The sequence below is a fragment of the Eleginops maclovinus genome, chromosome 12, assembly GCF_036324505.1.
Source record: "Eleginops maclovinus isolate JMC-PN-2008 ecotype Puerto Natales chromosome 12, JC_Emac_rtc_rv5, whole genome shotgun sequence".
NCBI lineage: Eukaryota > Metazoa > Chordata > Actinopteri > Perciformes > Eleginopidae > Eleginops > Eleginops maclovinus.
In genome coordinates, this window is record NC_086360.1 from 28,502,512 (window position 1) to 28,519,463 (window position 16,952).

At 42.5% G+C, this 16,952-nt stretch overlaps 1 protein-coding gene across 1 annotated transcript in view; it reads right to left on the bottom strand.

Moving 5' to 3' along the window:
* adam28 (ADAM metallopeptidase domain 28) overlaps window positions 1–16,952 on the bottom strand; it is a 37,792-nt gene that overhangs the window by 18,988 nt on the left and 1,852 nt on the right. Inside the window, 10 exon segments of the mRNA XM_063897499.1 lie at window positions 157–284; window positions 287–333; window positions 1,106–1,239; window positions 2,096–2,177; window positions 6,420–6,644; window positions 7,381–7,457; window positions 7,534–7,612; window positions 8,847–8,923; window positions 9,049–9,137; window positions 13,520–13,600. Coding sequence (XP_063753569.1) covers window positions 157–284; window positions 287–333; window positions 1,106–1,239; window positions 2,096–2,177; window positions 6,420–6,644; window positions 7,381–7,457; window positions 7,534–7,612; window positions 8,847–8,923; window positions 9,049–9,137; window positions 13,520–13,580 — 999 coding nt within the window. The 5' untranslated portion in view covers window positions 13,581–13,600.

Sequence of the window (16,952 nt, forward strand, 5' to 3'; positions counted from 1 at the left end):
CAAAATCTTACTTAACAGACCAAATATTAAGTAAGATTTTATGCAACCCCATCCCTGTTAAGAAGGAGAGTTAAAAGGCTGTCGTTGTTGATTTAGTTATTCAGAAACAAACAAAAGCAGCAAGGCTTATTAAAATCCAGACTTATATTCCTGTACCTCCACGGTGCCACAGTCACATTGCTCCCCCGCCTCCAAAAAGCCGTTCCCGCAGAGGGAAGGGGTCATCAAGGACATGTAGTCCGGTCTGTCCAGCAGGCAGCTCGGGCTGCGGCCCGTCAGGTATTCTCGTAGAAGTTGGAGCTACAGCTGCTGAAAGTGCGGGGTACATCATAGCTGAGGGAACAAGAGACACACAAGTTTAAGCTTTTGTTCAGCAGGAGAATCTCCACACGTCAACACCAATTTATGATTTATGAAGTAAAAAGTAAACGTTGAGAACATCAGCGCGGTCACATGACTTCACGTCACCACCGCTAAGCTAAAGGCGGCTAATGTTGGGCTATAAAGGAACTACAGCACGGTCACATGACTTCACGTCTCCACCGCTAAGCTAAAGGAGGCTAATGTTGGGCTATAAAGGAACTACAGCACGGTCACATGACTTCACGTCACCACCGCTAAGCTAAAGGAGGCTAATGTTGGGCTATAAAGGAACTACAGCACGGTCACATGACTCACGTCACCACCGCTAAGCTAAAGGCGGCTAATGTTGGGCTATAAAGGAACTACAGCACGGTCACATGACTTCACGTCTCCACCGCTAAGCTAAAGGAGGCTAATGTTGGGCTATAAAGGAACTACAGCACGGTCACATGACTTCACCGTCACCACCGCTAAGCTAAAGGCGGCTAATGTTGGGCTATAAAGGAACTACAGCACGGTCACATGACTTCACGTCTCCACCGCTAAGCTAAAGGAGGCTAATGTTGGGCTATAAAGGAACTACAGCACGGTCACATGACTTCACGTCACCACCGCTAAGCTAAAGACGGCTAAACTTGGGCGTGAGGACGTTTACTCGTCTCATTTAGACACTTGTTAGCAACCACCTACTATCGGGTGTCGGGACTCTTTCCTGCACCTCTCTAAAGAGGTCTTTAGTTACCTGAGGGCTGGAGCCATGATGCAGCTCCTTCCAGAACAGTGGCAGGCGCTGGAGTCGTCGTGGTTCATTCCCAGGTTGTGACCCATCTCATGAGCCAGCGTCGCCCCCACTGCAATGGCCTTGCTCGTGTGATCCTGAGAGCAGACACACTTTATAATTAGTCACTGAGCATTGTAGATTCGACTGTAACCCAAACCAATCAGTTATAGCATTTCTGGTCAGTGCTGTTTCTCTCATTTTACCAAAGATGTGCATTATGGTTTTTCTCTTATATAGCAACAATAAAAAGGCTTTATTTACCCCTGGGGAAAGAGTTGAGTTGTATAACAGTTAAAAAATAAAATAGAAATACTTATATAATATTTCAAAAGCAAAAAATAAAAATAAATACAAACATATTTCTATAAAGATTAAATAGTAAAAGTTAAAAATTGCAAATAAATAAATATGTGTACAAAGATTAACATAAAGTTAATAAAGAAACATTTAAAATAGGTATATTTATAATAAGTTAAAGTACACAAATCAAAGAGTTCAGTAAAAAGCTTAGAATTAAACACTGCTTGGTTGTACTCCTGCATGTTATGGATAAAGGAAGCGTGCAGGACTGACTGATGGAAATATCTCTTCCCTAAATATTTTATTTCCTGATTTTCTAACCACAGCATCGCTCCCGGTGCAGAGTCTAGACGTTGGCTTGCACCACAGCCGGAGAAAGGTCAGCGATTAAACTTCCTCTGTGCAACAATACAGGGTTGGAGTGGTGGTTTGATGATGACGGTAGTTGGTTGTATGTTTTTATTGTAGCTGTAAGATGATATTAAGCATTCTAAATAAAAAGGGCACAAATCTGCCTCAGTAGTAGTATGTACTTCTTTGGTCGCTTTAGTTGTCGTTACTCATAGAATAACAAGCCTAAAGCCATTACACCCAAGCAAAAAACTATGGTGTACAATATAAAGCACCATAATAACAACAGGTACGTCTCACCTGTACGACTCCAACAGAGTGACCTGAGCAAAGAGTCCCGATGAAAGCCAGTCCCACCGTGGCTCCTTCAAAGTCAATCCCACTGCAACACAAGAAATGAAAAATAAGAAACAATTATTAAGAGAATTGTGTGTCCTACGTTGTTTATAGAATCATGCACATCCATCCATTTAGTTCTCTATTTATACATTTAATATCAGATATTTGAGATAAGAAATGGAAGCATCATATTTGATCCCTCTCATTCAGGGTTGCTGTGATATTTCTTCAATCAAAGCACTTCTTAAACATTTGATATTTCATGGGTACCATTCTCGAGGTGTGGGCAAAAGGGCTGTATAGCGCCCCTTAAAAGCTTCTTAAGTTCAGCCCCTTGCTAAGGTTGCACCTGAAATTTGTTGGCTATATAAAGCATGGTGAGACGCACAAAAAGCCTCTTGGCGTCATATCGTAAACTCAACAGGAAGTGATTTAGACAGGTGCAGTCGAGTCATTTTTAGCTCAATGGTGTCATATCTGAATAAACTCCTTCAGTTTTCCTCCCATCGACTTCAAATTTGGTCAGTACCATTTGAAGACCAAGGGGATCTAAAGTTATTAAAAGATTCAGTCTCCATTGAACACCCTTGCGTTGGGGTTGAGGCGAAAAAGTCCCTTTGGCTGTGAAGAGAGAAGTGTTATTCAACAGTGCAGACTCAACAAATATACTGCAGTTGAAACAATGGTGCAGGTAAAATAGAGAACTAAGCAGGGATAAATAAACTGTATACAATAACATATTCTTCTCTGCGCTAACCGAGTTTTTTATCTTGACTTTGGCAGCTTTTACTAACCTGCATGAACATGTTGGTTCAGCTTATCTCACGGGCCTCCTTCTCCTGAATACAGTGTTAGGGGCTATTGTTTCAGAGCTGGTATATTAGGTGTGTGTGTGTGTGTGTGTGTGTGTGTGTGTGTGTGTGTGTGTGTGTGTGTGTGTGTGTGTGTGTGTGTGTGTGTGTGTGTGTGTGTGTGTGTGTGTGTGTGTGTGCACATTTAGCTGCAACAACATTTTTACTGATAAAGCAAATGGCGGATTTGAATGTAGAGGATGGGTGCACCAACGTGATTAAACTTGAGAATAAGACGTGGCTGGAGGGAGTTGAGAAACATTAGTGAGGTAGATAACTCTTCATTTTATTGCCTCAATAAAGCCGCACCCCATGCCAGCTCTTTGCCCAAACATCAACAGCACGTGGCCCTAAAGCAGGAGGTGTTTTGTAAGCAGGGTGCTATATTATGACTCTGTAAAGAATGTGTTTTGGGGTTTTATTCTAAAATATGAAAGGTACTTGTTAGAGGCTTTAGTTTCTATTACTCAAAGGTCTTTTATTTTTGTTGTTCTCCTCTGTTAGCTTGTAGGGTCTTTGAGCACTGGGAAAAGGACTATACAAATGTCCTGAGCCATGCTAGTGACTCTGTGCTTGAGCTACGCTGAATGCTAACAATAACAACGCTAACATGCTAATGTTTAGCAGGCTATGTTCACAATCTTTCCAACATGCCATGCTAAAATGTTCTATAGCACTATTCAGTAATAATATAGTTCTGTGCCAAGCATCCCCAAAAAAAGGGGCACACCTCTACCTCAGTTGTTCTGTTGGGTTGCTTTAGTTGTGGCTACTTACAGAATAACACGTCTAAAGCCATGCTAACAACTCTGTGCTTGATCTGAGCTAAATGCTAACAACAACAACGCTGACATTTGCTGAGTCCAGGTAATTTAAATGTCTAACTTGTTGGCTGCTCTAGTTTCTGTTACTCATCGAATAAAGGTCTACAGTCATAATTCTGTGCTTGATCTGAGCTATATGCTACAATGCTAACATGCTAATGTCTATCAGGCAGTGTTCACCATCTTAGCAACATGCTAATATGCTAACATTTGCTAATAAAGTACATGTTCAGCTAATGGAAATGTCTGTTTCTGCAGTAATTGTTGATCATTTAGTTGTACAAATGGATATGTCTCTTGGTAATGGTATTTGTTTATAAAGTATTTACTTATTGTTCTATTTATTTAGGTATTTATCTTGCATCAAGTTAAAGTGAGCTCTGGGGTTATTATGGTCTATATGGAGGAGTGGCGGCTCCTGAAAAAAATCTCAGGGGGGCCATTTTTTTCTGACAATGATTAAGGTGACCCATGTACATTAAGCAAGACCATATCTGTTGTGAGATGATGAACTCAGTCAGATAACGGGAGATTCCGTCTTGGGTGTCCATAGATACGAACAAGCAACACCCAGTGAGATGCTGAAAGTCATGACCATGCATCAGAAGAAGGCCCCGCTTATGTCCATCTTCAGTTTACGATATGACGTTGACAGATCAAGTGCAAACCTGCTGGAAACCAGCCCTTTGATGGACTGCCAACGCTCAAACGCCCTGATATATTCTACATGAAAAATGTCGTTGTTTTTTTAACAGTCGAGTTCTCATTGAGGGACCCCGGCGGGGTCGTGATCACCTGACAGATCAAACCCACCTAAAGGGGCGGCCGACCACATGTGAACGCATTGACTTTATCTTGATTTAACATTTACGTTTGTGTTTTGACAGATTAAACGTACACTTTATTATACATGTTTGATGCTTTTTTACTTGAAAAACACAGCCCCCTTTCTTTCCGTTGGTATAGTGTCACACATTTATTGCACTTCTAATTACCTAACCAGCACCTGATGTTAGTGAAATTGAATCTGTGACCCGCGTACAGAGCCTGATGCACAGGTGCGTTTCAATCGCTCGAGTTCTTATTTCCTTCCGTACTGCCAGGTCGAGAGTATCCTCCATTTTTTCATGAAAGGCGTCACGGATTGTGACGTTCGACCCAAGTCGTGTGGTGGCACAATCATTCAAAGTCTCTGGTGACCAGCCTTCCAACCACAAGACGAGCCCAAGGTCTCAGGGGTTAGTTACCCTGAAAACCACGACAAGGAAAATAGAGAAAAATAAGAAATCATTAATCAAATAATTTTTAAGTTTTGTTGTTAAATATTGTATTTCTAACTTTAAGATCCTTTGCTTATTATTAAAAGTTTACTTTAAAAGTGTGCATCTTCTATGTTCAACATTGATTCATCTTTTAACATAACTTCATTTATTATATTATAAGTCTTATTTAAATTTTTGCTATGTTTTTACATATTACGTCTTATTTAAATCTACCAATGTTTTATATCAAAGACAAAAGTGTATTTCAGGTTTACTATGTGGCCATTTAATCCTTTGCTATGTTGGTTGTATCAATATGTTGTTTACATTTAAAGATTTGAAGTTCTAGTGTTTAAGTTGTAGCGTCCTACTTAAGAGTCTCTCCTGTGAATTAGGAAAAACATTTAAGTTTTTGTGTTCATATTCGTACGTTCATTTCCTCGCAGTTCAGGTACAGAGTAGGCATTTAAGAGTCCTCCTGTGTGTATAACAATGTAGTGTCCATTTCAAAAGTCCTCTCCCTGATGTTCTTATCAGTATTAGTCCCTTAGAGTCCTCTCTTCTGTTCAGGTGTAACAGTAGGTTGTAATTATAAAGAGTCTTTCCCTGCTGATTTGTTCAGATTAGATTAAAAGAGACCCTCCTGCTAAATGAGGGTAACCATATGTGAGCTTATCTAAGACCCCCAGTTCGGGGAATTCAGTTGGCTCATCATTTCAAAGATCCTCTGCTATGCAGGTGTATCAGTAGTAGTGTCTCTACTTTATTTTCTGCTGTTTCAGGTGTATATTCCATGTGGTACTTATCCTCTCTGCGATGTTATATACAGATAGAGACGAGCTCCGTATTTCGTGATCAGTGAGAGTATAGATCTCCCTGAAGAGCGGTGAAAGACACTTAAAAGTCCGGAGTAAATAAGAAATCATAATATCCAATGTATGTAGAGTCTCTACTTTAAAGAGTCCTCTCCTGCTGATGTTCAGGTGTATATCAGTAGCGTCTCTACTTTAAAGAGTCCTCTCCTGCTGATGTTCAGGTGTATATCAGTATGTAGAGTCTCTACTTTAAAGAGTCCTCTCCTGCTGATGTTCAGGTGTATATCAGTATGTAGAGTCTCTACTTTAAAGAGTCCTCTCCTGCTGATGTTCAGGTGTATATCAGTATGTAGTGTCTCTACTTTAAAGAGTCCTCTCCTGCTGATGTTCAGGTGTATATCAGTATGTAGTGTCTCTACTTTAAAGAGTCCTATCCTGCTGATGTTCAGGTGTATATCAGTATGTAGAGTCTCTACTTTAAAGAGTCCTCTCCTGCTGATGTTCAGGTGTATATCAGTATGTAGAGTCTCTACTTTAAAGAGTATGTTTTCCAGAGTGGTGTTGTTGTTGTTACCGCAGATCTGGAGCGACTGCGGCTGGTTGGCGGTTCAAAGTCCTCGCTCCAGCTGGTGTTGGTGACCCCACACACTGCGGGGGAGAAGTTCTTGTCATCAAAGGTCATCACGGCGTGATCCCCTTCATCCCCACCGGACAGCGGCTCAATCAGATACCTCTGAGCAGACGTCCTGAAGTAACCCCTGAAACATGATGAAGCTTGCTCTTTTACCAGGCTTTATACAATAAAACTTAAAGGTGTACTAGAGTGGTGCAGGAATGATTCAGCATTTTAGCACGTCCTGTCCCCAGATTAGGAGGTCAACGTCACCACCGCTAAGCTAAAGGCGGCTAATGTTGGGCTATAAAGGAACTACAGCACGGTCACATGACTTCACGTCACCACCGCTAAGCTAAAGGAGGCTAATGTTGGGCTATAAATGAACTACAGCACGGTCACATGACTTCACCTCACCACCGCTAAGCTAAAGGAGGCTAATGTTGGGCTATAAAGGAACTACAGCACGGTCACATGACTTCACCTCACCACCGCTAAGCTAAAGGAGGCTAATGTTGGGCTATAAAGGAACTACAGCACGGTCACATGACTTCACCTCACCACCGCTAAGCTAAAGGAGGCTAATGTTGGGCTATAAAGGAACTACAGCACGGTCACATGACTTCACCTCACCACCGCTAAGCTAAAGGAGGCTAATGTTGGGCTATAAAGGAACTACAGCACGGTCACATGACTTCACCTCACCACCGCTAAGCTAAAGGAGGCTAATGTTGGGCGTGATGACGTTTACTTGTCTCATTTAGACACTTGTTATCTGGTGTCGGGACTCATTCCCGACACCCTAACGACATGCTAACTCATTTCAAGGTATTACGACTCATTCCTGCACCACTTTATATACGAAACGTCTCAAAGCTCACTTGAGTCCATCACATGTGCTGATGCTGACCGATGATTGACTGTCATCCACGATGCTCCCATGATAGTAGCAGTGATCCTGAAAGACACATAAACGTGATGACTGGTTTCCTATGAACAGGGAACTGAAACTCATTGACACTGCAAACACTTACGATGTCAGTGGGAGTTGTGGTGACTCGAGTCCCATCATCTTGATAGAAAGTCTCTGTGTAGTCTTTGGGTAATAATTCACTGAGGAGGAAACGACATAAAATGAACTGGTGTCAAGCTATTGATTTATCTGCCTTGGTTCGGGGATCTGTGAAAACAGAAATACGTCATATTTGAAGCTATGCAGTGAAAGTAAAGTACATTTTTGAGGTATTTTACTTGATTTGCTTAATGTCACTTTTTACTTCTCCTCCACAATAATTTGGAGTGATTTATTGCTTTTCACTGGTTTAGTTACTTTAAAATTAAGATTTTTGCACAGAAAACATATGAAAGGTTGATTTTAAAAGGTAACTTATAAGGTAAAGTCATTTCAGGGAAAAAGAAGAGCAGCTAGTTCCAACTTCTGAGCTGTGTACTTTCTCCACCTCTGAAAATATAACATAACATACATTAGTAATAGGGTAAGTGTCTTTCTGAGGATTTGTGTGAATCCGAAAAGTAATAACCTGGCCTTCAGTGTGTCAAACGGGAAGTCAGAGACACAAAAAACAAAAGGACAAATAAAACCAGGAAGCTCTTTAGACGTGTCAATGTTTTCTCAGGCTTTAGGATGAAGTGAAAGATTTTTTATTCTGACTGCTCAACTAGAACGATAGAATGGGAGGACGCACACAGCAGAGCACACACAGCAGAGCACACACAGTGAAATGTGTCCTCTGCATTTAACCCATCCTAGTACTAGGAGCAGTGCGCAGCTATTGTGCAGCGCCCGGGGAGCAATGGGGAGGGGGTATTGGAGGTGGAGGTCAAGAGCACCACAGCAGGGCCTAGGAGGTGAACTGGGACCTCTCCAAGTAGCAGTCCACTTTCTGTATTTCAAGTCTGTTCGGGGACTTGAACCGGCGACCCTATGATTCCCAGTCCAAGCCCCTACTGACTGAGCCACTGCTGAACTGGTGTTAACACCATAGTTTATTAGTTGAGGATTATACAGTACGTGGCCTTAAAGGTCATAACACTAAAAACATTTCACAAAAACACAACGAATCATTTCCAAAAGGAGTTACGCAATCCTGTTCCCTCTTTTGCTTTGTTGTGATGTGGATATTTTTTCATGTTGTAAATTATGTGTGATTTTTTGTGTGGTTTTATTTCAAAATGTGTGAAATGTCGTTATGTTTTTGGAAATATTTGGGGTTTTCCGAATTGTTGAAATGTTTCTGAAAAATATATTTTCTTTATTTTGTGTTTTTTTCTTTACCTTTAGGGCCATCGTACCTTAAACTGTATTACCTTCTAAAACATGCCTTACTTATTTTTCTCTAGGTGCATCTCAATGTCTCTTCCTCCCACCCTCATTGCATATTTCATAGTCTCTGGCCGCAGATCCTGAAACACAGTAGTATTATTGTTAGTATTTACATAAAGTGTTATAATCGTAGCTTATTTGTGCATGCAAAACGAGCACGAACATGTCTCTGTGATGCTGGAAGAATAAATAAGGAAGAACGTACCTGTGTGTCTCTTTTTCTGACTGTGTGAAGTCGGACCGGTCGGACCACCTCGTAGTCCTTCACCTCCTCAAAGTCACGACCATCGCTTTCTGTGGAGATAAACATAACTTTTAATAAGAAAAAGAGGACTCTTTAAAGTAGAGACACTACATACTGATATACACCTGAACATCAGCAGGAGAGGACTCTTTAAAGTAGAGACACTACATACTGATATACACCTGAACATCAGCAGGAGAGGACTCTTTAAAGTAGAGACACTACATACTGATATACACCTGAACATCAGCAGGAGAGGACTCTTTAAAGTAGAGACTCTACATACTGATATACACCTGAACATCAGCAGGAGAGGACTCTTTAAAGTAGAGACTCTACATACTGATATACACCTGAACATCAGCAGGAGAGGACTCTTTAAAGTAGAGACACTACATACTGATATACACCTGAACATCAGCAGGAGAGGACTCTTTAAAGTAGAGACTCTACATACTGATATACACCTGACACCATCACGAATATCCCTTAGACGGTGTGAGTAATGGAGGCGAGTCCTCTTTAACATAGCGCCCTTACTTAGCTGGTATATCAACCGCTGAACATTTAGCAACATAGCTTCTTTTAAATTAAGGACTGTTACATATGTATGAGACTCTGAACACAGAGCAGCAACAGAGATTTTCAAAGTAATCTCAACATTCAATGAACCTGAACAGCAGGGAGATGCTGACTTTAGGTTAAAGTACTAGACACTACAACTGTTCACCTGAATTCAGCCAGAGACATTGTAACCTTCAAAGTAATATAATCTGATGATCGCTTACAACAGCAGGATTAGAGTGTGTAAATAAACGTTCTCATGAACTTGATGAAGACCTGAAACATCAGCAGGAATGAGGACTTTGTGAGACTTAATATCAAACTAATGATTAAACACGTGACATCAGCAGGGGGGGAGTTCTATAAGGTAAGTAATCATTTTGAATGCTCATCCTGTAATGCAATGAAATGAGAATAATGTGGCCTTTTTTAAATGTGTTCACCACAGCCTTGTTTCTGGGTTGAATACCATGTGACCAATCACAGGAAGTGAATAATTCAATCTGTTAAAAATATCTGTTTTAACACCTCTGTCATCACGACTCACGGAATTTTCAGATATGAATGAGAAGATTGATGCAATTCACATTAGCATAAATACCAGATACTGACCAAAAATAGTGAAACGAGCTCCTCATTGATATCAGGGAATTAGACTAAACACCATCACGCCCAACATTATCCTCCTTTAGCTTAGTGGTGGTGACGTGAAGTCTTGTGACCGTGCTTTAGTTCCTCTATAGCCCAACATTAGCCGCCTTTAGCTTAGCGGTGGTGACGTGAAGTCATGTGACCGTGCTGTAGTTCCTTTATAGCCCAACATCAGCTTTTTATTTCAGAAATCATAAAGGGGTGTTAATATGTGGAGATTATCTGCTGAACAAGAGAACATTTGCAACAGAGATTATTTTCAGCAATAATCCAACATTCAATTGAGAAATCCCATTGAACCAGGGAGATGCTGCCTTCAGGGTCCAACACAGAACTACGACATCCTATCTTAAACTGTGTGCCCTGGTGTTTTTCAGCCTTTAGCTCCTAGACATTTGTAACCAACCTTCAAAGTAATTATGGGATATTCTGTTGACTCTGCTTACCAAACCATGGCTCATGATTATGAAGTGTGTACACATCAACACAGTTCTCTGTGATGGAAACCTGTGAGCAGTGAAGGAACGCTTTGATAACTTAATCAGCAGGAACACTGAAGGCTTTGTGAGCATTAATATCAAACTAATGAAGTTAAACACAGTGTTCATAGCAGAGCAGGCGGGGGGGTAGTTTCATATCAAGGTCTAATGTATTCCTTTTGAATGCTCGATTCCTTTTAGTAATGAAATGCGTTTGTTCTCCTGTGTTTTCTCTCGGGAAGAATTTAAAAAGGGCTCATGCTCATTTCCCCCCCTGTCTGAAACCAGAGCCCAGTCTGCTCTGATTGGTTATCTGGCCGTCTCTGTTGCGATTGGTCAACCAGCATAGAGATGTCCCGCCCCTTAGCCTATCACGTACAATGTGTTGGAGCGTGAGTGTAAGCTCGTCGGCGCACCCATTACCAGACCCTTTTCACACTACAGGATTTGGACTCTCCGACAGGTCCAGATATTCAGCTTGCTAGATATCTGTCGGGACTCGGGGAGGCGTCGGGGGAGGGGTCGGGGAGGCCTCGGGGAGGTGTCGGGGAGGCATCGGGGAGGCCTCGGGGAGGGGTCGGGGAGGCATCGGGGAGGGGTCGGGGAGGCATCGGGGAGGCCTCGGGGAGTCCCTCACCTCGCTCTTTGAACAGTTCACACATAACGATCAAACGCCGACTGCCGTGCGCTGATTTGACGCCAATTTGCCTCTAATCGCGCCCTAGCTCCAAAATCCCTCTGGGAGCAGCCGATAGGGCTAAAAACCTTGTAGTGTGAACTTGGCATTAGTGATGTCACTATGATCGTAAGTAGACAAAGGAGTCCAATGAAGACGTTGACACTGGGATTTTAGCATTTGCAGCCCATTTACATGCACTAAAACCCATAGGACACACTACAAGAGAGGGAAAACTCAATTGAATGTGATTTATGTCACACAATTGGTGTTTTTTTCCAGTTTAGAGTAATGTTCCACTGTAATTGTCCGAAACTGTTTGTTATTTAGTAAGACCGTGAGAAAACGTCTTCGGCCTTTAGTTTTTTGCGTCTGTAGATTTCATAAATGATTTCTGAAATGTTGAAATGTGCTTTCTCAATATGCTTGTTGAAATCCTCCAGAACATCTGTACCAAAAACAGTTTGAACTAATCCTGGTGTTTCCCTGTGAGCAAACCAGCCTGAGAGGAAATGACTAATTAACCTGAGTCATGGTCACCTGTCGTCAGGTAAACCAGAGGGAGGAGCCTCTGTTGTGATACGACCGTGTGTCACAATATAGGTATTTCCTGTTTGGTCTTATTTGCTTTTGAGCGGTTATTAGACGGCGTGTTTACAATGTAAGGACAGCACAATGCTATTATAAATGACAGGATTTAAAACCAGTTTGAAACCAGTAGAAATGCTATGATCTTTAAATACTTAATTACAAGTTAAAGTCAGTAATTAGCAGCTAAATGTACTTCAAGTATCCAAACTACAAGTATTCATCATGCACAATGTCTCTTTTCACAGTCTAATAATGATGCCGTGTCATTTCAATAAGGTACTCTGTCCATTTAAGCCACTTTGCATACTGCTTTATAGTAAAGTACTGCATGGTATCACTGAGGCACACCGTTTGTTTAATGTAAAGTATGAATTGAATAAAGGTACATCTGATGAGAGTGGTAAACACATGTAGAGTAAAGCGTTTCATATTTGACTCCAACATGTGGTGGAGTATAAGTGTCAATTAAAGGACATTACTTCTGCTTTCAAACATTGTTTTGAACCAGAAGAGGATGAAGTAAAGGCCCTTATATGGAGCTTATCAACCCCTCAAAGCTCTTCACACACTACGAGTCATTCAACCACACACACACACACACACTCAGTATCTCGCCCGAGGACACATCCACCAGTTGACGGGCTGGGATCCAACCAGCAACGTACTGGTCCAAAGACGACCGCACTCCCTCACAGCCACAGTCGCCCCGGTGTATAACAATCCCCCACTTAAGTTAAAAGTAGAAACACTTTCCCATGGCACAAATGAGCATTTCCAAATCACATGTTACACAGGCAAGTCCAAAATGAACCGGTTGTGATTCCTTTATCTATTTATTCGAACTTTCTTGGGTTTTTATTGACAATAATTGTAATTTTAACATGTTTCCATTGCACTACTTATTCATTCTCTCAGTGCTTTGTCCTTGTGTTCGAGCCTCATAAGAGCTTATTTTAGTTATGCCAAAACTCTGTTTATTATTGTCCATATATCCGGAACAAACCCCCAGAAAACTGCAGCTTTCTCTTCTCTTGAATCCAGACTGTTCTGTTTGCTGCTGCCCTCATAATGAAATACCTCAGTTATCACACACTTCTTTATTATAGTATTTTAAACCTGTCTTCTCTATCTTAGCATGCTTTCATTTGTATTCTCTGCTGATTTTAAAAGTCTTAATGCCTCTAATGTTTTCTGTAAAGCCCCTTGAGTTGCCTCCTTTTAAGATGTGCTTTAAGCTGAACTTCCTAAAGGCTTTCAAGAGGCTCCACTTTTAAATGTAAAGAGCCCTGTTCCTTCCTTCATGTATATAGAAGCAAGCAGCCTTGACAGAACTCTGAATGAACACACACACACACACACACACACACACACACACACACACACACACACACACACACACACACACACACACACACACACACACCTTTAGTTATTAATCAGCTGTGCAGAGAGCAGGTAACAGGAGACTCACCTGAGCTCTGGAGAGAGGCGTTCAGGAGCAGTATCCCCAGCAGCAGAGTTAGCGCCGTCATGATCCGAGTGCAGACAGAGGCTGAAACAGAGAGGAGGTGGCTCTGATCAGGCTTTATCTGCTGCCCACCTGCAGACCACACCTCCCTGTCACACACACATACACACACGCTTCCTGCTTTACAGCATTTACAGACCAGCCTGCACACGCCCCGCTGCAGAGCATGCAGAAAGAACGGTGCCTGTGGCCAGAGCAGGAAATACTGCAAACCTGAGGAGTAAAGAAGTGGGCAGCTGCAAGAGTGTGATGCTTCAGTGATTTCGTTTCCTTAAAAGAAGCTGTCGTGAAAGAGGAAATTAGCTGAACACAAAACTCCTGGTTTTTCCAGTTAAACACGCTTACTTCTTCTGTAAAGCAAAATCAAATGACAAAATAAAGTCTAATGTTTTTACTTTGAGAAGTTTGATCTCAACAGGACAATATACAGTATAAAGTACATAAAGTGAGCACCCCCTCACCTTTTAGTAGATATGTTATTATATCTTCTCCTGGGACAACCCTGAAGAGATGAGCCTCTGATCCAGTGTAGAGTAGTCAGTGTACAGCTGGGATAACAGGGTACATTTACTGAGCCCTCAAAATAACTCAACACAGCCATTGATGTCTAACCTGCTGCAACAAAGGTGAGAACACCCTAAGTGAGAATGGACAAATTGTGCCCAACTAGCCATTTCCCCTCCCCGGTGTCATGTGACTCGTTAGTGTTACAAGGTCTCAGGTGTGATGGGGAGCAGGTGTGATGGGGAGCAGGTGAGTTACATTTGGTGTTTCGCTCTCACTCTCTCATACTGGTCACTGGAAGTTCAACATGGCACCTCATGGCAAAGAACTCTCTGAGGACCTGAAAGAAAGAGCTGTTGCTCTACATAAAGACGGCCTAGGCTATAAGAAGAGAGAGCACCCTGAAACTGAGCTGCAGCACGGTGGCCCAGACCATACAGCGGTTTAACAGGACCGGTTCCACTCAGAACAGGCCTCGCCACGGTCCACCAAAGAGGTTGAGTGCACGTGCTCAGCGTCATGTCCAGAAGCTGTCTTTTGAAAATAGACGTATGACTGCTGCCAGCATTGCTGCAGAGGTGAAAGGGGTGGGGGGTCAGTCTGTCGGTGCTCAGAGACCATACGCCGCACACTGTATCAAATGGGTCTGCATGGCTGTCGTCCCAGAAAGAAGCCTCTAATAAAGATGATGCTCAGGAAAGCCCGCAACAGTTTGCTGAAGACAAGCAGACTAAGGACATGGATTACTGGAACCACGTCCTCTGGTCTGATGAGACCAAGGTAAACTCATTTGGTTCAGAGGATGTCAAGCGTGTGTGGCGGCGACCAGGTGAGGAGTACGAAGACAAGTGTGTCTTGGCTACACTCGAGCATGGTGGTGGGAGTGTCAGGGTTTGGGGCTGATGAGTGCTGCCAGCTGGGCGGAGCTACAGTTCATTGAGGGAACCATGAAGGCCCACGTGTGCTGTGACATACTGAAGCAGAGCATGATCCCCTCCCTTCAGAAACTGGGCCGCAGGGCAGTATTCCAACATGATACCGACCCCAAACACACCTCCAAGATGACCCCTGCCTTGCTAAAGAGACTGAAGGTAAAGGTGAGGGACTGGCCGAGCATGTCTCCAGACCTAAACCCTGTTGTGCATCTGTGGGGCATCCTCAGACGGAGGGTGGAGGAGCACAAGGTCTCTAACATCCAGCAGCTCCGTGATGTGGTCATGGAGGAGTGGAAGAGGGTTCCAGTGGCAACCTGTGAAGCTCTACTGAACTCTATGCCCAGGAGAGTTCAGGCGGTTCTGGAAAATAATGGTGGCCTCAAAATATTGACACTTTGGGCTTAATTTGGCCATTCTCACTTAGGGTGTTCTCACCTTTGTTGCAGCAGGTTAGACATAAATGGCTGTGTTGAGTTATTTTGAGGGCTCAGTATATGTACCCTGTTATCCCAGCTGTACACTGACTACTCTACACTGGATCAGAGGCTCATCTCTTCAGGGTTGTCCCAGGAGAAGATATAATAACATATCTACTAAAATGTGAGGGGGTGCTCACTTTATGTACTTTATACTGTATATTGTTCTGTTGAGATCAAACTTCTCAAAGTAAAAACATTACAATTAGACTTTATTTAGTCATTTATTCACATGAGCTCTACGAGGAACTGACTCACTTTCCAGATAAGTTCAAAGAGTCAGTAATAGTTATTGCATGACATCTCAACGCTATAAATATGTTCTACTTCCTGTCTGTGGTGAGAGCCTGAAGTACTTCCTCACACATTAAGATGCACGCCTATGACCTTTACAAATGTTTTAGTTTCCAGAATTTTAAATGTGTGTTTCATAAGCCTGTGTGAACCTGCACTGTCATCTCACCTCATCTCATCTCACCTCACCTCATCTCACCTCATCTCATCTCACCTCACCTCATCTCACCTCATCTCACCTGACCTCATCTCACCTCACCTCATCTCATCTCACCTCACCTCATCTCACCTCATCTCACCTCACCTCATCTCATCTCATCTCACCTCACCTCATCTCACCTCATCTCATCTCATCTCATCTCACCTCACCTCATCTCACCTCATCTCACCTCACCTCATCTCACCTCATCTCACCTGACCTCATCTCACCTCACCTCATCTCATCTCATCTCACATCACCTGACCTCATCTCACCTCATCTCATCTCACATCACCTGACCTCATCTCATCTCACCTCACCTCATCTCATCTCACCTCACCTCATCTCATCTCACCTCACCTCATCTCACCTCATCTCATCTCATCTCACCTCATCTCATCTCATCTCACCTCATCTCATCTCATCTCATCTCATCTCATCTCATCTCACCTCATCTCATCTCACCTCATCTCATCTCACATCACCTCATCTCACCTCATCTCACCTCATCTCATCTCATCTCACCTCACCTCATCTCATCTCATCTCATCTCATCTCATCTCACATCACCTCATCTCATCTCATCTCATCTCACCTCATCTCACCTCATCTCACCTCATCTCATCTCATCTCATCTCACCTCACCTCACCTCATCTCATCTCATCTCATCTCACATCACCTCATCTCATCTCATCTCACCTCATCTCATCTCATCTCACCTCATCTCACCTCATCTCATCTCATCTCAGTTAACAGAAGTCACAGCGTGGCTGAAGGGCGCCTCTCCAGTTGCCATCCGCTTTTTTTTGCACTCACGGATTACTAAATATATTTAACTTTAAGAAATACTTTTCATGAAATAATTAATAATAAATAAACAACAATGATACAGACATTATTTTAGAAACCAAGTTAACCCTTAGGAGATCCTAGAGACATTTGGTGCCATCCTGGTTGTGTGTGTGTG